Below are 22780 nucleotides of genomic sequence, written 5' to 3' on the forward strand. Positions count from 1 at the left end.
GCTCATTTCTCAGATGATTTTCATCAACAGATTTCATTTTGTTTTACGTACATCTTCAGAGACAACCACAGAGGTGAGTAAATGTGACTTCTACATCAATCTTAGGGAAAGAGGAAGGATATGGCAACATGAGGAAAGAAATCAACCTTCCATATATTATTGACAATGACATGGATGTTAGATGAACAGCCTGGCACTATTTTTCCACCACCTACACAGTGGAAAAGAAAAGAAAAGAAAAGAAAAGAAAAGAAAACAAACAGTGATAACCAATGATGACCAGTATGCTTTGCCAAAATCTCATCAGTCACTGGGTATATTGGAGCTTGTTTATACTTCACTCATTAAACATTGCCCTAGAAAGAAAATTACCAGTTTTATTCCCAGGTTTTTTTCTGAGCACTCATTGATAGACTAGTACTCAAGCATGTCCTAAGATGGCATTAATCTTCAGACACTGCTGTGAGGGAAGGAAAGAAGCTGTATCATAATTTTCATTTCTGCACGGGAGCTGTGGAACAGAAAGAAGGCTGGAAGTTCCCACTGGTGTGGCATGTGTGTTTTAAGGTGTGGCTGCTGATTTTTCTACATACTTATCAATCTGTTGCATATTTTGTGTTAGGAGCTTCTCTTCAATCAGAGGTGAAGATGCCATAAACAAATTACTTTTGTACCAAACATGTAAATGTTTTTTTAAAGATGCAGAGAAAAATGGGCAGAAAGAAGAAAACTAACTGAAAAGAGGCTCATCATGAACCCTAAGTGTTGTGTAAATGCCCAAACTCGTAACTGCAAAGTTCTTACTTCAAGTCAAGTCGCAGAACCAGTTTTCTCCTGCAGGTCAAAGCTCAGCAGTGCAGTGAACAAACTCATGCTTTTACAGGGACCAACTTGAAAGACACAGTGGTTCACACCAGTCTTGAACAGCAGGATTTCCACTCAAATACAAAATAAATTAATCTGAAAATTAGTTTATACAATATGTCGTCATGTAAGAATCCTATGGCTAAAACAGGCATGTGCACAGACTGTTCTTTTAATTGTTTCAATGACCTAGAGTGAGTTTCCTTCACCACAAAGAAGCACTGCAGCATGGTCAGTGACCGAATCTACAGCCCCAGAGCAGCCTCGAACCATAAGAAAATTCCTCCATTTTCTCCAAATCCCTGCAGTACTCTCCAACTACTTTCATCTTACAGACTACAAAAATTGTAGTTCTACAAGAAGCACACCTCTACTCACTAAAACTTGCATGCATTTTAAATTGCATTTATTAATTTCATAAATTGTAGTATGTATTAAGTATGCTTTTACCATGCATGATTAAAATTCATAATGATTAAAATATTAATTATCTAGTATTCATGATTGGGAAATTCAGCATAGCGTATGTTTTACACGGTTAAAATAAGTAATTTCTTGTTTTGTTTTCTGAGTCTCCTTCTCTGTGAATGCACACATATTATGTGATATCCAGCAATCTTCCAACTCTTATTCTGGCACGTACAGCTGGATTTGGATCACTATCTTCGAACAAATCAATGTTACACTCAATGGAATCCTAAAGTACAGATGCAACTTTTTTCACTCATCATCCTAGCATATGATTTCTAGTACAAAAAGGCATTCACAGAATCTCCCAAACAGTGTCTTAATAAGGATTTTTTTTTTATTCGTGACAAAGCTGCCTAATCTCCGAAAACCTCACTGACGTTATCCTTTGGTGGTCGGGCACGGGATGAGGCTCCCCAGGCAGGTGGCCACAGTTCCAGGCCTGACAGAGTTACACAGCACTCTCAGGCACACGGTGTGACTCCTGGCGACGGCCGTCGATGCGTGTTTCAGATCCCTGTGTGTTTCTTCCATCTCAGGATGTTTTGTGATTCTGCGACACTCTTAACACCGGGGGAGCGCTAAAAACACCAAAGACCCCCGGGCTTTGGAACTTTCGTCCCCTCGAAAACAATGCAAAGCAGTTCGGCCCCTAAACCCGGCCCCTTCCTGGGCCCATAGCAGGAAGCGGCCGAGGGCGGCGGGAAGCGGCAAGAGGGCGGCAGGAGAGCGGCAGGGAGCGGCAAGAGAGCAGCAGGGAGCGCAGTGGAAGCACGGAGCTCGTCCCCCGCTGCTCCACGGGCTCCGGCAGCGCCGCCTCCCCGCGGCCGCGCCTGCCCGCGGCGGGAGCGGGACGAGGCGGCGGCGGCGGGGCCGTGAGGCGTTTTGTCCCGGCCTAAGGTGGGCTGCTGCGCTGCCGTGGGAGGCGAGGGAGCATTGAAGCGGGATGCGGTCAGCGCGGGGGCCCGGCGGCATGGCGGGGATGCCCGGCGAGCTCACCCTCATGGATAAGGGCGTTAAGAGGTGAGTGCGGACGGGCCGGGAGAGGGGAGGCCGCGGCGCAGGGCCGAGCTGCCGGCTGACGGTGGGCTTCTCTCTCCGCAGCCTGAGGGATGTATCCCTGAGCTCGGACCTGCACACGCTCAACGCCCACTGTAACCTCATCGCCAGGATCCAAGGGCTCGACCACCTCCGGAATCTGCAGCACTTGGATCTGTCATCAAACCAGATCCGCCGCATCGAGGGGCTCGGTTCTCTGGCTAAGCTGCGCACCCTGAGCTTGTCCTGCAACCTGCTAACCAAAGTGGAGGGTCTGCAGTGTTTATTTCTGACCATTTAGCAAGTTACAAAGGTTTTTCTAAGAGTCGTCTTAAGGTTTACTTCTGGAATGTTTGCATATAATGAAGGTTATACCGAGTTAGTATGCGTTAGTATACTAGCCATTTTATAAAATGAATTTTAAGATGAGTATGTATAGTTTTCGTAAGCCTTATCATAGCAAAATGCCTTAATTTAGAAAGAAAATCTGTTTTCTGTAATATGATTATAGATTAATGTCATAATTTGTAGTTATGATCTTTAAAGGTTCACTTTGCAAGTTTTGAATTTGATGAAAACAGTGCATTTTTCTGAAAATCTTCCTCTTTCTGTTTTTCCCCTCATTTTTTTTAGGACTGGAAAAACTCTTTAATTTAACTATGCTGAACTTGTCATATAATCGCATACATGATCTCTCTGGTAAGTGATGTTGCCATGTGCTGTGCAATACAAAGCATTTGTCTCACTTTAATTTTGAAAAACTTGACCAAGTGTATTTTGAGAAGTTTCTAGAACTTCAAGTGCCATTTCACTGAATAATGCTAATACAGGTGGCAATTGCTGCTCTTCTCAGCTTTAAAGTTTTTAACACCAAAGATTGCTCTGAACTGGAATTTATTCTTCTGTGTTTGGTGAGGCCAAGCTTGTTCAGAAAGTAGTACAGTAAACATTTCAGACTTACTTCCAAAGTATTAATATCTTTCATTTTTATAGAACAAAAATGTAACTTTACATATGAAATGGAAGTTCTCTTATGTATCTCTGTTGAAATGGTCAGTTGTTCTTATGATTTCATGCTTCAAAATCAAGAGAACTTGTAATGGAAAATCAAAAGAACATTGATAACAATTTCGTTAGTGAGCTTGTGTTATAAAATGAAACTTGAAGGAAAAGGTTTATTTTTACATGTTTTTTAACAGTCAGACATTAATCTGTTTCTTTAAAGCTAGCTCACATAAATAGCTTAAGTGTTGTACTCTGTGATAGAGTAGCATAGGTAATTAACATGTAAAGAAGGAATGTGGAGCAAGTGTTGTTCTCTCATTTCTAGTTATGATATATTATTTACTGAATATTTTTCAACAAGATGCTGTTTGTTCTAAACCTCATAGTCTAGGACTGCAGCAGAAAACATGACTTTGTGGTTGTTTGGGTTTTTATTCCTGAAATTTCCAGGATTTCGATCCCTTAATGGAACCAGACATAAGATTAGCCACATTGACCTTCACAGCAACTGTGTAAGCAATATGAATCACTTACTTCAGTGCACAAAGGGGCTGCGCTGTTTGACAAACCTCACGCTGGAAAGAAATGGAAAAGCCAATCCAGTTTGTCACATAGCAGGTATGGATCTGATCTTATGTAGACAATTTATGGTCATTAGCTCAGTGATTTCCTTTAAGCTGTGAGCTGTTTTCTGAAGCTTGCAAATTCATTGCCACCAACATAATTAGAGGGATGGAACACCTCTCTTGTGAGGAAAGGCTGAGAGAATTGGGATTGTTCAGCCTGGTGAAGAGAAGGTTTCAGGGTGACCTAATTGTGTCTTTGCAGTACCTGAGAGGAGTCTAAAAGAAGGAAGGAGAGAGACTCTTTCCAAGGGCATGTAGTGACAGAACAAGGAGGAATGGCTTCAAACTGGAGTAGGTTTAGATTAGATATTAGGGAAAAATTCTTTACTGTGAAGGGTAGTGAGGCACTGGAGCAGGTTGCCCAGAGTGATTGTGGATACCCCATCCCTGGAAGTGCTCAAGGACAGGTTGGGTGGGGCTCTGAGCCACGTGGTCTAGTGAAAGAACAAGAGTATTAATAATATAAGCTGGAAAGGTGGAGAACTCAAAGAATGTATGTAGAGATACTGAACTTTTAGGCAGAGGGCAGACACAGGAAATAGGTAGTCTGCTACTGCTAGAGACTGCAAGAGAAAGATAAGTAACAGTTAGCTTTTCCTTCTTTCCCCCCTGCTTCAGTTAGCAGTGACAGACTCTGGATACTCTGCAGTAATTAGCATTATCATCCAAATAGGTGTCAGGTGTTTCACTAGGCAGCTTGGAGGCAAGTTAGAGAATGCATGTGGATGCATCACTTTCAGTTGCATTTGAGCTTCTGGTTTGGGGTAGGTTTTTGAGGCCATTAAAATGTTAAGGTTCATTAAAGTGTCTAAGTTCAAACAAGTTAAATTGTAGCATTTTATATTGGTGTAGGTTTTTTTTTATTTTCTTTGTGTGTAAGAGAGGAAAATCTCTTACAGGAAGATGGAAGTGGAAGATTGATGCTTTTGCAAGAGTTCAAATGTAATTTGAAAGAGTGGGACAGTAGGAATTACAGCCATACAAAATAGCAATCATATCATGAGCATACAATTGATACAGGTGTAATGTATGTACAGTTAAAAAGAAAAACCAAGTGTTACTGAGGAAAGCCAAATAAGGTTTTAAGTAATGTTTTTAAATGCACTCATAATGTTTTACAAATACATTCAGGCACTACAGAAACAGTAACAGGACTATTAAAGTTATCTGATTAACTTAGAAAATGCCACTAGTTTTCTTCTGCAACTGTTTACGTACCTCCTCATATCTATGTCTTTGGTGGCACTTTCAAAACTGTATTATTCAGCAGCCCAAATTCTAATAAATTAAAAGTACTAACCCTAGTGCTTTACAGTTTCATAACACTTTACTTCATCCACTGACAAAGGATGAAGTTGTCTAAGCCCTTTCAGAACTTGCTTTTCTATTACATTCGTCTACCCTTCCATTTGGTACAACTGCCTGGGTGCAGTAGGCTGATGTTGAAAGGGTGTCTGCAATTGCAGTGTGCTGATGGTGGCTGGGAAATCCCTGTGTAGATCACGACCAGGCAGGCAGCTTCCCAGTTGATTTAATTTGTAATGTTGTCTGTTGAAAGCCTTGGGAGGGGAAAGGTGAGACAATTGCAGATAACTCACTACTTTTTTTATTGTATTAAAAATGCAATTAATCATTTAAGATGATGAGGTACCTAAAATACACCAGGTGTCATCTTGGAAGGTTGATTTCAATTTAAATGTGGTCTTTTTCTCAAGGTTATAGAGAAACTGTTCTTCAGTCATTGCCCCAGCTAACAGTTCTAGATGGAAGAAATACTTCTGGTGAACCAGTGAACCTGGCAGAAGAAAACTGTTCAGATTTGCAGTGTTTAGAAGACATTTTGGGCTCTTTGGTTTCATCTGGGTGCCCTTCCACCCGAGATCAGGTGCCATAGTTTGTGTGTACTAGTTTTAAAATTGACACATTTTATTTTTATATTGCATGCAACGTATTAATGCTACAAGAGTTGTCTTATCTTCTGATAGAACAATGTTCCCTTACTGCTGGCGACACCACACATTGACCAGGCGCTGGCTCAGTTTCGGCAGCGTTCAAGGATACCAGTGCAAGGTGCCACCAGCTCCTCCACAGAGCTTGTCTCATCTTCTGAACCTGAGAAGACCCAGCTTGATAAAATACACAGTGAGATGAGGATTAAAAAAATAGAAGATCAGATTTTACAGATACTACAAAAGGTGATGTTTTTTATTTCTGTGATTGCACAGCAAGGTTTTTTTGTAAGATAAGGTGTGCCTTTCTGATAATGAAAAATTTGCTGAACCAGACTAGAGCATTTCTACTGGTATTATGGGCTGACTGTGCTAATGTGTAAATCATTTTGAGAAGCTGGGAATAAAATAAAAACGAGTCTTTAAAACTGAAGATTGCACTTTGTATCATGAATCATAAATCATTCCATACAGAATAAAAACCATAGCATATGGGACTAGCAGAGCTATCCAATCATGTTGTATTAGAAAATTCTTTTTATGTTGTTTTTTTTTTTAATCCTGAAACCATCCATGTACTAGCTGAACCAGAGTAAAATATGAAATGCACCAAAGTGCCTTCATTATACAGTTGGTGAAAATTAATTTCACCAATAGGTCAACTTGGTCTGATATGCTTGTCGTGTATTAGTTTGTGTTGTCAACACAGACAACATAAGTTTGTCAGGTTTGCTTGGTACTGGTGTTTGCAAGGCCTTTTTTGGTTTTAAGTGCTGTGTTTGTTTTACATTTTTCCCCAACTGCCTAAGGATTTTACCAAACTTCAGGTATTTCAAATGGAAACAACTATATGTTCTCAAGCATCCTGGGTTTACTTTAGTTTTAAAACAATAAAATATTTCAGCAAGGAGGGAAGGGATTGTAAAAGTAAAGAACTGGAAGCAGTTGTTTAGTTTTTGTCAAAATTATTTTGTATGAACTTTTTAAAAAATTGCACCTGAATAAGTGTTAGCCAATCAGAAATTGTAAAATTTGTATCTAAAACTTTGATCTCTTCTTAGGTATCTGATAGTTCAAGACAGGAAGCTGCTCCAAGTGCTCTCAAAGCTAAGAGAGACACAGATCCAACTTCTGAGAGTGACAATGAAAGTGGAAAAGAGAACAACAGAAAGGTCATGAGAGGAAGCAAGATCCCCACTTACCGTAAAACTGCCTTATCTACAAAAGGTCATGCAAGTCATCTAAAGAAGAAAATTACTGACAGGTATCTCAGTGATAAAATTAATTAAACTGAATATTGTCAACATTAACATAGCTTTAAATTGAAACATTTCACTGGAAGTGGTAGGTTGAGTAAATCAAGTCAATTAATAGTACTCTGAAAATGAGTAGCTACTGAGGCTTCATTCAGTTGTTTCTCCACATGAGCTGTTTCTTTCTTCAGGTGAGAAGAAATTGAACTGAAGATTCCAAAACAAACACTTTCAAAATCCTAACAGCTTATGTTTCCATCTTTATTTTAAATTGTGGTGGCAAAAGAATTCTCCACAGATGGAACTGAGTAATTAAAAGATTCATGGTGTCAGAACAATGGTCAAGAATATATATTTTTGATGAAGCTGAGGTGCCATAGTGATTAGTTTGATTTGTATAGTAAATATCAGAAGTGATGAGTAGAAGACAATACAAATTGGAATATATTTGTTCAGTCAGCTACTTCAGCTCTACAGCTACTCTACTCTTCTAAAATTATTTTGTGTCTATGTGATCATGAGATGGTTTTAGGTAGCATCTGCTAGTTGTAAGTATCTTTTTAGAGCTGAATATTTGAATTTAGCTGTTTCTGTAGTCTGCAAATCATTTTCTAAATGGTTTTTAGCTCTCTAGTATTTAGCTGCTGCACTAAACTGTACGTTTTTTTCATTTAAAAGTGTCTGAATCCACTGTTACTTTTTAAGCTGTGCATATAGGGAAGAGAAGAAGAGTTCCTTGAAGTGTCTGTGCTCCAGTGAGAATGACTCTCATTTTAAAGTAGTGGGAAGAAAAGCTGAAATACTAACTGGAAGACAGAGCAATATGGAAAAAGTAGAAGAATGTAATGCAAATCGCATAGAGGAATCAACATACCGAGTAGGTTTTGCATCATTTCAAGTTAAATATATCTTTATCTGAAGCCAAACATATGTCTCCCAGTTACACTAAAACTGGAGGTGACAAAAATAATTGCATGTAGATATTACCAAAAGTAGTGGAGTTCTTGTAGTGCCAGCTGGGAGAGGATGTATTTTATTTCACCTTTATGGGAGTTTTTGGCCTGGTCGCTTGCACTTTCTTCTGTCATCCATGAATTCCACAAAGACAAAAAAGTCTTGTTCTACAATTATAAATACTGTTTATCATTTTTGGCTATGTTTGAATGTTTCCTAGTAAGTTGATGCTTATCACATTCTTGCTAAGGCACTGATTCAGGAACTGGATCAGGAGAAAGAAAGGAGATGGAAAGCAGAGCAAGCAGAGAAGAAATTATTAGAGCATGTCAGTGAGCTACAGAAGCATGCAAAAGAAGAAAAGAATATTCAGAGTATGGCTTTATTCACTAGAGACAGGTAGGGAAATAATGCTATAGTCTAAGAGTTTGTTATGGTGGGTTTTTTTATTTTCCAATAATTCATTTTGTAGGCTTAAGAAACAAGGACAGCTTTAAACAATATACTGGAAAATAAGGCATCAAGAAGTAGTGCTAAAATTTCTCTGAGTATTACCTAATGAAATTCCCTTTTGCAGCTTTCTTTCTGTTCTTGTCACAGGACAGTATCAGTATGCCACTTTCCTCTGTTTCTAGCCATTACTTTCCAAACAACCTGTATCATAACTATATCTGCAGTTCAAGGTCTAGTAGCTGTCCCATATCATACTTCTGCCTTCGGTGTCCCAGTCTCCCTTTCCACATACATCTAGAGCATTCTTTGCTTTTTTCTGCACAGCACATTAGAACAAAAATGTTTCTGGCAGGCTAGCATTGGCCCATAGGCAATGTATTGTGCAGGGCAAGCCTAGCACATCATCAGAGAGGAAGATGTCATCATCTTGTGTGTTCTCAGCAGCAGCTTTTTTGTTTTCAAAGATCTCCTTATTTTTGGAGATGTCTGCTCCATTTGGCTTTTTCTTAACTGTATTGTATTTATCAAAGCCTCATTTTCTTTTAGGAAGAACTAAGCCACATGCTTCCTGAGTTACCATCCGTGACTGACTGTGAATATTTTCCTTTCTTCCCTTTTTGTTTTAGGTTCACTACCTACCTTTATTTTATACCCATCTACATTTATACCATCTTCTCTAAGAGGCTTATTATGTTCCTGTAAAGCAAAGTAATACTGGAATGTCATTTCCTAAAAGATGTATCTATAAGGTTGTCTCCATCTCAGGTTTTTTAAAATGAATCTCCATATAGTAATGCTACACATGACTTAATTAATGGTTTATGTCTCTTTAAACAGTTTTATATGGCGGTGCTATGAATTGTAAAACACAGTAAAAAACAAGATGTGTAGCTACAACAGCTACTAATGCCTTTTTCTCAATGTATTTGGCATGAAACTTACAAGTAAAACATTTATAATACAACTTAACTGCGTTTATTCTCAGGTTAAAGGAATTGATATTGAAAGAGAGAGATGCCAAAGCGAGACTGCAAGAAGATGTCCAACAGTTGAAAGGTGAAACTGAAAGACTTACTAATGAGCTAAATCAGGCAAGAAATAAAGAAGCAGAATATCAGAAGGCCATGCAAGCTTTAGAAGAAACACTATCCAAGATGGAGACACAGAGGTTGCAGCAGCGAGCAGCAGAGGTAAATATTTTTCATAAGTAAATTATGCAATGGCAACAGGGTGGCTACCATAGTCCTGAATACAAAGAAATACTAGATTTTACCAACATTGAGTCTGAGTTTTCCACAATAAAATCTGTGGCTTTTTTTTCTGCATAGTTATAGTTAACAACAGGTATCTATTTTGACTGTCAATTAATGTATTTTATAAATATAAATTTTAAATATAAATTTTATGGTGGCCTTAAGATAAAGTAGAACGAGTCCTATGTACTTAATGCTGAGAGTTGATATTTTCTGAAAATATCAAGTGATAAAGACAAGTTTTAAAGTTGCTAAAATCAGCAGGCATCTTACTACTGGGATGGAAATCTGGTGTTTCTATTTGTTTCTCTGGTCTAAAGAATTAGATGCTTTTAATTGCAACCAGAACAAAACAGTAATTGCTGAGAACATGAAAGATTCTGGTTAGTTTGTGTGATGTTTTATGTTTGTTTGTTGGGGATTTTTTGGTTTTATTTTTACAGCTGGAGAAGATAATGATGCTTTTGTAGTCAGAGGGTCTTTGTTGAGTATACAAATACATAAGATCAAGATGCTGGACCAGATACTGCTACTATTTCTTTCTGAGAAATTATTTGTTGAATTTTCACTGTCCTCCAATATATACTCCTTTTGTTTGTTTATATTCCTATTTTAGTCCATTCCTATGTCACTTAACTTAGAGAAAATGAATCTTAACACATCCATCCTGAAAAGTCTTTGAAGTGATAGTGTGTGCTCTAGGAAGTGTTGATGTTTAGGTTCCCTGAACGGAATGAAAATCAGGGAGTGTCTTGACAAACCCATGCAAGTACCCTCTACTTTAGGCTCCTGGCTGGGGACTTGAGTGGCTCTTCCATTTCTTCCTTAGCTGTAGATACCTTGGAGCTATTGTGGAATCTAGAAGTGATCTTCAGTTTAGATCAGGTATCTGCCTGTCAGTTTAAAAAGTACTAAATGTAGTGTGTGTGTGGTTTTTTCTATCCTATAAGAATGAAAACACCTCATTGATGTATGAGGCTTTTTATTTTTCTTTCGATGAGTTTGTAGAAATAAGTCATCCCTTTTGGTGGTAGTAACATTGTTTTTATTACTGGAAAGTCTTTGTTCCTGTCCTTAAGATCCTGTAGCAAATACTCCTTAATAATTATGTTTCAAAGAATAATCATGATGCTCTCAAAACTAAATCCTCTTTTTGAATGTTCAGATTTAATATACCTTTGACCTATTCTATCAATTCCAAGATTAAGAAATTCTAGAATATTCCATAGAGCTTTCTTATTGTACATCCCAGCAATTACTTTCAGAGGTAAATTATGGTTACCCTATGTAGCCACCACTATTTAAGGCCTTCAGCCAGCATTACTAAATGACTTCTTGAAGGGATTCAAGATGAGTAAGTTTACTATGCATCTAAATGTGTACCCTATTCCCTTGTTCTTCCTTGACATTTTTGTCAAAATGTGTTCTTGCTTGATGTTTTTAAGTGCTACAGTTTAGGAGAGAATTCCTTCACTTCTTCCACAAAACAAAGGAATACAGTGGGATGTGTCTAAAAGTTACTCATTAAATTATTCATGAAAAGGCTTAACATGTAGAACATAAAAACTTAGCCTTCTGAATTGTCCTGATTTTGAATTACCATTTAATGAGTAATCAAAACCTTTTTTATAACTTTTTTTCATATCTTTTTTCTTCATGTTGAATCAGAAAAGCATTTCATATTTAAAAGGCTTAAGTCTGTAAAATGGAATTGCTCATAAAAGCTTGCCTCGAATGGAAAAGTGGAGTATGCCATCTGGTGTTTGTACCAATTCTACATTTTTTGTAAAATCATTAGAAAGCAGCTCTGTTCAGCAGCTCTAAACTGTACAAATCAGAAAGATGGAGGTTTTGACAAAAGTGGAGTGTTTAAAAAATGAAGTTAATGTTGAATACATCTAAAAATGTTTTGTTTGAAACTAATACAAGTACTACAATAAAAGAGTTTCTAATTGCAGAAATTGTTCTGCCAATGCCCTTATTCTTCCACTTCTGCAGGACACCTCGAAGTTCTTTACAAATTAAGTAAATGCCATTGGTTCTTTATCAAGGTTGCTTTTTGAGTTGTAGGAAGTTAAGACTTTATTTTAAACATCTTATCTTAAATTTCTTCAAGTGTTACAATATATTAAGAAAAAACCAAAACAAAATCAAACAAAAACCCCAAACAAAAACTCTTAGAAGACACCTGTTCCTTTTTGTTCTAGTATAAAACATGACAATTAGATACAGTTTTAAGAAAATCTTGCTCTTGTCTTTATGATACAGATGAAACAGGTGCAAGAAGCAGAGCTTAAAGCATCAGCAAATGAAAGAGAAGTACAGTTACTTCGAATATCTGTCCGACAACAGAAGGAGAAGGTGAAACAACTCCATGAGCTTCTTGTATTAAGAGAGCAAGAGCAAAGGTATGGGGTCATTATTTTCTTTTCACAAGTTAATAGAGATGCTTGTGTTGCCAGCATGTTTTTTTAAATGTGTTCTAAAGTATGGATGCGTTTTTGTTCAGGTTTGGTTTGTTTTGGGTTTTTTTGATTAGTGGGAGAGACGGTCATTGTGAAAACATAGATGTCTTCCTACACATTTTCTTGCTCATTTAGGAATATCTTGTAGATTCCTGACTCGTAAGTTCATGTAGGCAACTTCCAGCCTTCCACGTGAAAGGTTTTTGTCTCATAACATGGTCAAATTCTTTATTTTAAATACTTGATCTGTAATCCACCAATCATCAGATAAAAATAAAATCATATAAAAATAAAATCATATTTGAATTACTGACTGAAGAGCTGCCTATGCTGCAATAACACAAAGTATTCTGCAGCCTCTGCAGAACCTTGCTTGTTGGGTGGCATGTGAGTTACTTGCCTGGCTGTTTTCCTCTTTGAAAATTTCCCTTTTTTGAAGAATACTTGAGGCTAAGTTCTATGGTGTTCAGCTAATACAATCAAATATGTGTAAAAACTATATCAAGAATACCATGAGGTATAGTATTATATAAGAGAGGTTATTAATAAAATAAGCTAGTTAAAATTGCTAAATTGTACAAGGGAAAATTTATTCAGTCACCAGGAAAATGGCAGGTTTAGGTGGGAAGAATCTTACAGCTTTATTTTGAGAACTTAAATAATTACCTCATAAAGCTCCAATAGATACAATGTGAAGGACAGTGCATTTTTTTTTTTTTTTTTTGCTTTAAAGTAGATGAACAGAGTAGCGTTGAAGTACTGGGTACATTTGCTTCAACATTGTCCTTTTAGGTCCCTGTTGCTGCTGCTTTTCAGGTTTTAGGTCTGAGTGAATAGCGGCAGTTGTTGGGTGAAGGTGAAAGGAATGACGGACTGCAGAATAGGGCGTCTGGCTGTACAGGGCTTTTCCCTGATTCCAATGTCACTTCCAGATGTTTGTTAACAGCAAAGCATACAAGTGCTAAATCACAGCAAAAACACAACTGAATAATTTCTACAAATGTTTGAATTAAAATGTAAGGATATTCCTTTGGGTGTTTTTAACAGTAGTCAACAGAATTTTCCTCATGCTAGGGCCATTGTCAGAGAAGACTGAAGGCTGTCTGTGAGATAAAGGAATTTATCCCATTTTTTATGTAATTCATTATCATTGTTCAGTAAGACCAAGGAAATGAATTAAAACAGCATTGTGAAATCCTGCAGTTCATGTCTCAAGTGTATGCTTGGTAATTTCAGGAAAGAACTTGGAACCCGAGTTGCTTTAAATGGACCTGAATTTCAAGACGCTTTGTCAAAAGAAATGGCTAAAGAGGAGCAGAGGCATGAACAGTGTGTTAGAGAATTGCAGGAGAAAATTAACATGTCAAACCAGAAGTACAGAGAGTTAGAAGATGAATTTCGTTTAGCTTTAACTATCGAAACAAAAAGGTTTGAAGAGGTAAGACTAAGAGAACATTTCATCTCACACTAGGTGGGGTTATAGTTCTCTTAAATATGTTGCATTTGGGTGGATATTCTGGGTGTGGTTTTTTGGTGTTTTGTTGGGTTGGTTTTTTATCCCTATGATCTTTGATCCAAGGATTCATGCAAGAATACTGGTAGAAAGGTTTGAAATATCAGTGATTAGAACAATGACAGCAAATGCCAAGTCAGCATTCAAAAACCCCAGCATTTTTGTTCATATGTAGAACTTAATCACTTAATCAAAAGAAATTTTAAAAACCCCTTCTGTCTGATGTTACTAATTTCTTTTAAAATATGTTGACCTTCAATTAGAATATATTCAGTTACAGTAAAACCTCTTTATTGGTTTGTGTTTTCATAAGATTATCGTAAATATATATATATATATATATATACACAAATGTATTTAGTAATATACTTCCTTATTGTGTAAATTTTCAAAATTGAATTTTGGATATATATTTTGAAACTCAAATTCAAAACTTGCTTGCTAAATTCTTTAAGGAATTTATTTCTGTGGCTAGTATTTACATTTTTTATATGTTAAATAAAATATTAAATTCTTCACTTTAAAACTTGGTTTTCTTTGTTTTAAATAGATGGGAGAAGAGAGAAAAGAAGAGACAGGGGTTTTACCCTTCAAATCTTTCTGTTGCAAGAAAAAAAAGTCTTGAATTAACTTTGTCCTTCTTTTGTGATTTTAATGTCAGTTTTAACAATGAGATTTAATCAAAGCATTGTTTTTAGCTCCCAAGTATGGTTTTTCTGCTCTGCTTCCCATCCACCCATAATTTTTTTTTCTGTGTGTTGGGGTTTTTTTTTTGTTTGTTTGGGGGTTTTTGTTATGTTTTGATGGGTTTGGGGGTTTTTTATGAGTACGCAGCTGGGCAGAACCAGTTTTTCAAGTTGTAGTTGCACGAATAAACCAGGAGAAAACCGGTTTCAGGTATTCACTAATTTCCTATAGAGTTGATGAATTTCTGTGTCTTCACTTGAAATTCAAATGTCAGTTATGTTTATATATGCACTTTGTTTTCCAAATGTTAGCATTTTTCAAGTCTTGTCTTATAAAATCTTAGGTAAAACAGGGGTTTGAAAAAGCTTCTGCTGATCTAGTTGAACACAAACAAGCCCTGTTTGAGTTGGAACAAAGGGAAAAAGACATGGCAAGTCTGATCCAAGACTTGACAAATTTAGTGGAAGAACAGAAAGCAAAAATTGCAGAATTTACAAAATCAAATGAAGAAGCTACAGCAAACCTGAAGGTATTTGTTTCAAAACATTTCAATGACCCAGATTATTTTTTGTGATGTTTCATCTATAAAAGTTAATGATTCCATACAAGCTTGATTAACTAAAAGACACAGGTTTCCTGTTGCACTAAAATGCAGTAGTGCATCAGCCTTTATTCTTGCATCTTGCACTTCTATTTCTCACAAACACTGCTCCCCATACAGAAAAATGTCGACTCACTCATGTTTTGGAAAGTGCACTCCCTTGCCCTTTGAGCAGTAGAAGTTTTTACATACCAGTTGGTCAATCAAAACTACATTAGTAGCCTTGACCCATTATAAATTCAAAGAAATGGAACATGCTTCTGCACTGGTCACTTATATGAAGTAAAACTGTAATTGAACAAATAATGCAATGTAGCTATTAGCAGCTTAGTATCTCCTAGTTGAATAATATTAGTATTATTCATTATCTACTGAGTGTCAGATTTTAATCTTAAATCCTGTGGGCACAGTTGTTTTGTGGTAACATATTCTAGTACTATTATCTGTAAATAATTTTTTTAAATTTAAAGGACATAACTTTTGAAATGTTGTGTGATCCAGTCCAGCTTTGTGCTAAAACTTGGGCGGAATACAACCCCTGCACAGCTGTTTCTAATCTCCCTTCTTCGTGTTGTTGTTGTTAGGGTGCCCAAACATTTTGTTGTTGTACAGAATACGATTCTGGCAGTCAGTGATGCTTTTAAGAATAAAATTGAAAAATACCTATATTAAATAGCTGTAATCTGTAAAACAAAATGTAGCTGGGATAATTGAAGATACATATTTATCATTGGAAGTGAAAGTACATTCCAGTTTCTGTCTTCTTCTGATTCAGTTTTTAATTACTTTACTTTTCTTGCTTTTCTTGACTTGTGCATTTATAATTCTAAACTGTTTTTTATGATGACATTAATACATTAGAGTGGGTATTTAGAAGTCAACTTTACAGTTTTCTGGGATGAAGTATGTCTATTTGAAGCAAACATTTGTGTTTCACAACTGAAATGAGATACAGATAGAGCCTCAAATGCAAGCAGAATATTTCTCGGTTAACTTCATGTGGTGTATGTTAAGGGTTTCCTAACCCCTTAGTATTGATTTGAAATTTTGGATATTGTTCTAAATAATCTTACTGTCTTTTCCCAATGTTTGTTTGTACAGAGTCGAACTAGAGAACTTGAAACTGTGATTGAGGAGGACAAACAAAAGGCTATTCAAGTTGAACTTCTAAAAAAGGAAAATGTAAAACTTATTTCCCAGCTGACAGCCCAGCAATCTGTGATTGATGGATTAAAAATGGAAAGAAAAATATGGGGGCAGGAGTTGGCAGAACAGGGTAAAATAATGTTTTTTTTTCCTTTGCAGAAAAAAAAAAGGCGTTGAATATCTTACGTTTCAAATGAACACTCCAATAGAGTTTTAATCATGACAAGGTCCTTCGATGCCTTCCTGATCTTACCCAGTTGTAAAGATAATGTGCAACAATAAATGTTCTGTGGCACATGGACTGATACAGGATCTGTAACAGCAGTTGTGGGAGTCAGCTGTGAATACAGTTTATCTCTTTCCTGAAAATGTGAAAATGCCATGAAGTTGTACAAAGAACTTTTAAACGTGAAACTAGAAAAACAAGGATCTGTAAATAATGTTATGTAATGCTTCTTGTCTGGTAGGGAAATCTAATATGGAAATTTCAGTATATATCTTAAAACAGTGTTAAATGCTAGGAGAAGAAAAGTTTGGGCATTTTTCATTTTTCTCTATTCCTGTGATTCAGCACCACCTTGTGGTCTTCAGGGGTCTGTAAGAATTTTTGTCAGCTATTTTTCAGAGAAGTGTTCATAAATGATAAAACACAGACCTTCAGTTCTACATTTCCTCTTCAGTGTTACCTACCTACAGATTAAATCCCTACAGTGTTTCCAGTGGGAAAAACAGTCAAACCTTTGGTTTGTAAGGTTCTTACCTTTGCCTCCCCCAGCCCAATCTCCCAACATTCCACATCTTGAAATCAATATCCTGTTTTGTCCAGGAGCTCATCTTGCACAAGATCGAGGGAAACTGGAGGCAAAAATTGAAGTTTTAACAAATGAGATTGACACATTAAAAAAGCAAAAGGAACAGGACAGTGATACCATAAAAATTAAAAACAAAATAGTGGATGATCAGACAGAAACAATTAGGAGATTAAAAGAAGTAAGTGCCATATCTGACAATTTGTGTGGTTAACTTTCACTGCAAGTCTTAATTTTAGCTATCATAAACCCTTTGACAAAAGCTGGGTCTGCACTTAGGGTTTTCTCACTCACAAATCACAATCAGGCTGTCAGTGGCAATTCATTTCACTGAGAGCAGAAGAGAGCTTTTTATTAAATAGATGCACAATGATACTACTTTGAATCTCTCACTGAACCATATTTATGTACAGACTTTCTTCTCTTTGCCTTGCTTCAGTGTATTCTTGATAATGATTTTGCGAGAGGTGAAACTAGGATAGCATAATTCTGAGTGTTTAAAAGAAAAGGAAAAATAATTTTTTAAAGTTTGCTTCGCATTTATTTTGCAACATAAATATTTTTTATTTATTTTGTTCTTGTAAAATAGTATTTTGGCAGCAGAAGTAATATGTCTTGTCCCAATAATTTCATTTGTGTCATTTAGAGACTTAGAACTTTAGCTTAATAATCAACGTTTTATAGCATGTTACATCAGTCAAAGATAGATGCCATTAGTCATTGTTACACAGATTCTGAGCTCAGTGACTTACATGTAAGTTGTTTATTCAACTCTTATGTAGAATAAGAATTCAGAATAACTTTTTTCTTATCTTGCTTTCAACTTCAGATTTGTTTTGATGACTTTTTTTAAATTCAGACTTCTTTTAGATGAAGTAACTATCACTTTACTAAGTGTTCTTCATAGATTTAGGAGAGTAAACTTTTATGTTGTTCTTTGCTTTATTCCATCATAGACTAAACACATACTCTTAAGGGGAAACATTAAAATTAAGGGAGTTTGTGTGTTCTAAAATATTTATCTTCTAAAGGGCTTGCAAGAAAAAGATAAACAAATCAAAAAACACCATGAAGAAAATCGAGAAGCTCAGAAATTGCTTCAAATACAGTTGGATGAAAAAGCTGCTGAATGTGAAAAGCTAATGAAAAAATTAGAAAGGCAAAATGAAAGAAAAGAGGAATTAAAGCAACTGCTAGAAGAAAAAGAAGTAGAACTTGATGACATTAAGAATGCACACAGGTGATACATAAATATCACAATAATTCTTTGGGATCATTGTATGCAACACTGCTCTGAAGTTATTCTTGCTTGCTATTAAAACCCACAGAAATGAGGAAAAATAGAAGCATGAGAAACTCTTCTGCCTTCCTAAGAAGTGGTATTTACATTCATTGTAAGTATGTGCATTTTATTTTCAGTGCACTGAAAAAGAGGTGGCAGGGTAAAGGAGAGCTGTTAAGCCAGCTGGAGGTTCAGGTTAAACAAATGAAGGAGAACTTTGATTTCAAAGAGAAGAAGCTGATTGAAGAGAGAAATAAAAGTCTTCAAACTCAAAGGTAAACACTTTAATAATTTATTTTGTGACTACTCAGATACTGTAGAGTTGCACTATTAATAACCGTGCAGAAATGCTTGATTATGGGGTGAAAGAATGTGTAATACCTTTTTAACTACTTGGTGAACCCAGTTACAAACTGGGCCTAGAAGGAATTCTTGCGGTAGAGGTGACTTACTTTATGGAATTGGCATTCAGTTAGAGCATTTGGCATCTGAACATCATTATTTCCATTTTCTTTGAAAATAACCTCATACAATTGATCTTGTCCCATCAATCCAACCTGCCCTGATCCCTTCTGTAGAGCCATCGTGCCCTCCAGCAGATCAACACCCCTGCCCAACTTGGTGTCTGTTAATCACTGTTACAGTCTGTGACAGACTGTTTCTAAATTACCTGTCATTCTTTTCCCATACAAATAGCAAAATTTAAAATTTATTTTCTTGTTCCTCTTACTGTCAATTTCTTCAATCAATTAATACTTAAATATGAAATGATACAGAAACTAGTACTCATAATCTGAAAAATTCTTTCATATCCTTCTGGAGTGATGGAGAAGTTTGCTAAACTGATGAGTTTTACTTTATTCTTTGGTCCCCTTCTCATGTTTTTCTTCCTTCCTCCCAACTATTCTTGAGAAAATACCAGCTAGTTAATAAGACTGCATAAAAAGCAAAAAACAGAACCACAACAAATCAACAACAAACAACAATAACAAAAAAGCCAAACAAAACAAACCACCTCAAACAGTCAATAGTACTGGTGTTTGAAACTGTCAGAAGATCAATAGTGAAACTGCAATTTTTGTTCTAAATAATGTTTGTTTCAGAATTTTGTTGTAAATTAATTGTATAAAATTGCCTTGCATTTTGTTCCTGCATATTTAAGAATTATCCTTTATAAGCAGAATTTACTTGCAGTTAAAGAAATGCTTCTTTATGGTGAAGGAGACACTTTCCTATTTCTGTGAGACACAGGCTCACAGGCTGTTCACAGGATCACACAGTTCATTCACTTCTTCGGAACCAAAAGCATAAGGAGATGTTTGAAAATAGGTGGAGTTCTTGTCCATGTTGACAGTAGCACGCCCTAATCTTCATATCCTTTGCTAGTGATTAAATGCCTCTCCTTAGAGAATGCCAGAGGTCGTAAACACAGTGCATAAAGCTAGAAATTGTACTTGAGCAAACAGGACACTTCTGATGCCAATATATAATTGTATTCATGCTTATGTTATTAAAACCTTATCAAAGGCAGAACTGGACAAAGCAAAATACTTCAGTTATTTGCAAGACCATGATTTTTTTTTTCAATATTTTTTTAGGATTGCTGTGGAAAAGCTTCATAAAATGGATAATGCCTTCAGAAAAAAACTTGAGTCAGTTTTGGCAGCACATCAGGAAGAACTCTTGCACCTGGAAAATGAAAAGGAAAAACAAATTGAAGCAGCAAATGAAAAAGTAATTTTAATACTCAATTTATACAGTTATTCTATTTGCATTTTTATTCTACAGCTGCTACAAGAGTCATGCTTGGAAGTCTCCTGTTTGAATCCATCAGGCTGACTGGATGGAAACAGTCCTGGTTTAGTACTCAATCTTTGCACAGCAAAATCTCTAGACTTGTGCCTTTGTAATGTTTTCTATTCACGCAGAATAAAGCTCCATGCTATGCAGTTATTGGGAATCAATAGCTAAACATTTGCTTATCCATACAGGCAGAAGTAATGATGACTATGCCAGATAATCCATTTAACTCATCTGTGCCAACCTTAACTGTTACTGTTTCTGTCATCTACTGCATTCTTCCTTAACATGACAACTGGTGCTTTTTTTTCTGTAATAAGTTTTCTGTATTGATACAGTACTTGCTACCTCCTAGCAGATTAATATATTTTTTTAAAGAAAAAACCCTGCTTCTGAATCCAGTATCAAGAGTAATGCATTGCATATTCAAACATAAGCATATAACTCTTGCATTGCTTATCAGTGTTAAAAATTGCCAAGATTATATAGGTTTAGGTGTATTAAGAAAAGCAAGAATTCTGCTTCATCTCTGTGTGCTCTTTCAGGTCTACTCTGTTGAAGAAGAAATGCGGGAGCTTCTGCAAGAAATGGCAAACAATAAAAAAGCCATGGAAAACAAAATACGACGACTTACACATGCACTGAATGATATTCAACAAGACTTTGAAGATTATTAATATTGATATTAAAATGTATATTACACAAGCAGTTTCATCCACTACAAAGCACTTTTCCTTGTTTTCTAGAGAATTAAGTCTTTGTTGTATATTTTGATAGTTCAGGGAGCAGACAAATGTTTTTACATTATTTTCATAATAAATAGTTATTTCTAACCTTTATTTATTTTTAACTGCTTTCAAAATGGGTCAAAACATGTATAGATGAAAAGCATCATATGAAATTAGGAATTAGCATGTTTAATAAGAGAAAAGGAAGTTGGAAAGTTCTAAGCCAAAAGGTTGAAGCTTTGCTTCAGTGAGGTAAAGATTCTTGTAATGAGAGAACCAAGAATAGAAGGGCTTGTTTTGAAAGGGACCTCAAAGATCATCCAGTTCCAACATCCCTGTCATGGGTGGGGACACCTTCCACTAGACCAGGTTGCTCAGAGCCCCATCCTACCTGGCCTTGAATACTTCCAGAGATGGGGCATTCACAACCCCTTTGGACAACCTGTTCCAGTGCCTCACCACCCTCACAGTAAGGAATTTTTTCCTATCGGCTAATCTAAACCGGTCTTTCAGTTTAAAACCATTCTCCCCTGTCTTGTCACAACATGCCCTTGTAAATAGACTCTCTCCATCTTCCTTGTACCTGAAAACATCTTTAATTTGCCACTGCTGGAGAATGTGCAACTCCTGCACTTTGGAATGGCTTTTTTGGCAGTGTAGTTTGGTTTTCTCCACAGCAATAGGCTCCCTACCAGGCTTTTGAAATAGAGGAGATAGTAACCTAAGAGCTTCTTCTGGAAGCAAAAGATAACCCTTATGTTAATATGTTGTTACACTTATTTCATGATGGAGGCTTTACCATCTCCACAGTACTCAGGTGTTTACTTCATTTGCTTGTTCTCAGAAGATCCTAAACTGCTACTGAACGACCCCATCCTCAACGACCCCATCCCTCATGCTGCTGAAGTCAAGGGAGCCGTGAGCAGCAAAATCACGGGAACACACTGGTACACCAGGTGGAGCTATTTCCTCACCCCTTGCACCTCGCAGTAGCTGCAGCGGAGTCCTGTTGCTCCAGTGACCATAGCAGCCCCTAAGCCGACTTTGCCATCAGTCGTTCAGAACCCAGGCTTTAGCACATTGGCACAGTGCAACTGACGGTGCAATTTGGTGCACAGCAGCCCTTTAAAAGTACTTTATTTAGCGCTAGTAAAAAGCCCTGGCCTTTGGGTAACTGTGTGAGGCCTGCTGGGTTTGTTATTAATTTGTTAATGAAAGCTTGCTGTGTGAACCAGATCTTGATACCAGCTGCTTCTTGTTATGAGGTGCAGCTTAAGGGATGACAAAGGCCTTGAAAACACGGCCACAAGTTAAAAGTAGAAGTCATGGAAGCAAAAACAACATCTTGATGATCAGTTACTAGTCTTTAACAAAGCACAACATTGAAATCTGGGAACAAACTCTGTTTTAAAAATGGAAGTAGCAGTAGCAAAGCAAAATTTTAAAAAAGGCAGCCTGACAACTGAATGAGGCGCCTGCAAGAGCCTGGGAAAACGGCCCCCCACTCTGCTTTGCACGGGGGGAGGTGTGTAGGGCTGGGACTTGGCTAGAGATTGCCATCTTAGAAAAGGGTAAAATTCCAAATTTGTGGAGGGGACAGAAAGTAGACACTTGCTTCAGCTCTGACTCCCTGCATGGAGTTCCCACACCTGACCCATGAAAACACCAGGAGTGAGCCATCAGCAATCATGGGGTGTCTGCACTGTGGTACTCTCAGGTAAAGTAGGAGAGAGCTGTTAAGGACTGTTTGCTTGGAATCTGTCCCATTGGTTCATAATATGTAAAAATTAAGAAATACTGGTAATGGTCAGCAGGGTGTAAGAACAAACCCTATGTTTTCTAAAAGCAGAAGAATTATTTCTTACTGCAGTACTCTATATACTCCA

At 36.8% G+C, this 22780-nt stretch overlaps 1 protein-coding gene across 2 annotated transcripts; it reads left to right on the forward strand.

The window, feature by feature from the left end:
- The first annotated feature begins 1828 nt into the window (after window positions 1-1828).
- LRRCC1 (leucine rich repeat and coiled-coil centrosomal protein 1) lies at window positions 1829-20951 on the forward strand. Of its 2 annotated transcripts, XM_030943779.1 has the most exons (19): window positions 1829-2355; window positions 2437-2642; window positions 3004-3069; window positions 3826-3993; window positions 5717-5886; window positions 5987-6196; window positions 7012-7214; window positions 7909-8080; window positions 8408-8556; window positions 9596-9800; window positions 12132-12271; window positions 13565-13766; window positions 14872-15057; window positions 16231-16405; window positions 17102-17265; window positions 18116-18324; window positions 18504-18641; window positions 19965-20100; window positions 20712-20951. In XM_030943779.1, exons 1-19 carry the CDS (start codon window positions 2279-2281, stop codon window positions 20841-20843), a joined length of 3108 nt encoding a protein of 1035 aa, XP_030799639.1. In that variant the 5' UTR covers window positions 1829-2278; the 3' UTR covers window positions 20844-20951. The 2 variants fall into 2 exon arrangements, with proteins under 2 accessions (XP_030799639.1, XP_030799641.1); XM_030943781.1 differs by lacking the exon at window positions 1829-2355 and having other exon boundaries at window positions 2508-2683.
- The last annotated feature ends 1829 nt before the right edge of the window (window positions 20952-22780 follow it).

The sequence above is a fragment of the Camarhynchus parvulus genome, chromosome 2 (genome assembly GCF_901933205.1).
Source record: "Camarhynchus parvulus chromosome 2, STF_HiC, whole genome shotgun sequence".
In the NCBI taxonomy this organism is placed as follows: Eukaryota; Metazoa; Chordata; class Aves; order Passeriformes; family Thraupidae; genus Camarhynchus; species Camarhynchus parvulus.

Coding starts and splice junctions, on each gene's coding strand:
- LRRCC1 (XM_030943779.1), top strand. CDS start 2,279: ATGCGGTCAGCGCGGGGGCCCGGCGGCATGGCGGGGATGCCCGGCGAG. Junction 3,070..3,825: donor TCGCATACATGATCTCTCTG/GTAAGTGATGTT, acceptor TGAAATTTCCAG/GATTTCGATCCCTTAATGGA. Junction 18,642..19,964: donor AAAAGTCTTCAAACTCAAAG/GTAAACACTTTA, acceptor ATATTTTTTTAG/GATTGCTGTGGAAAAGCTTC.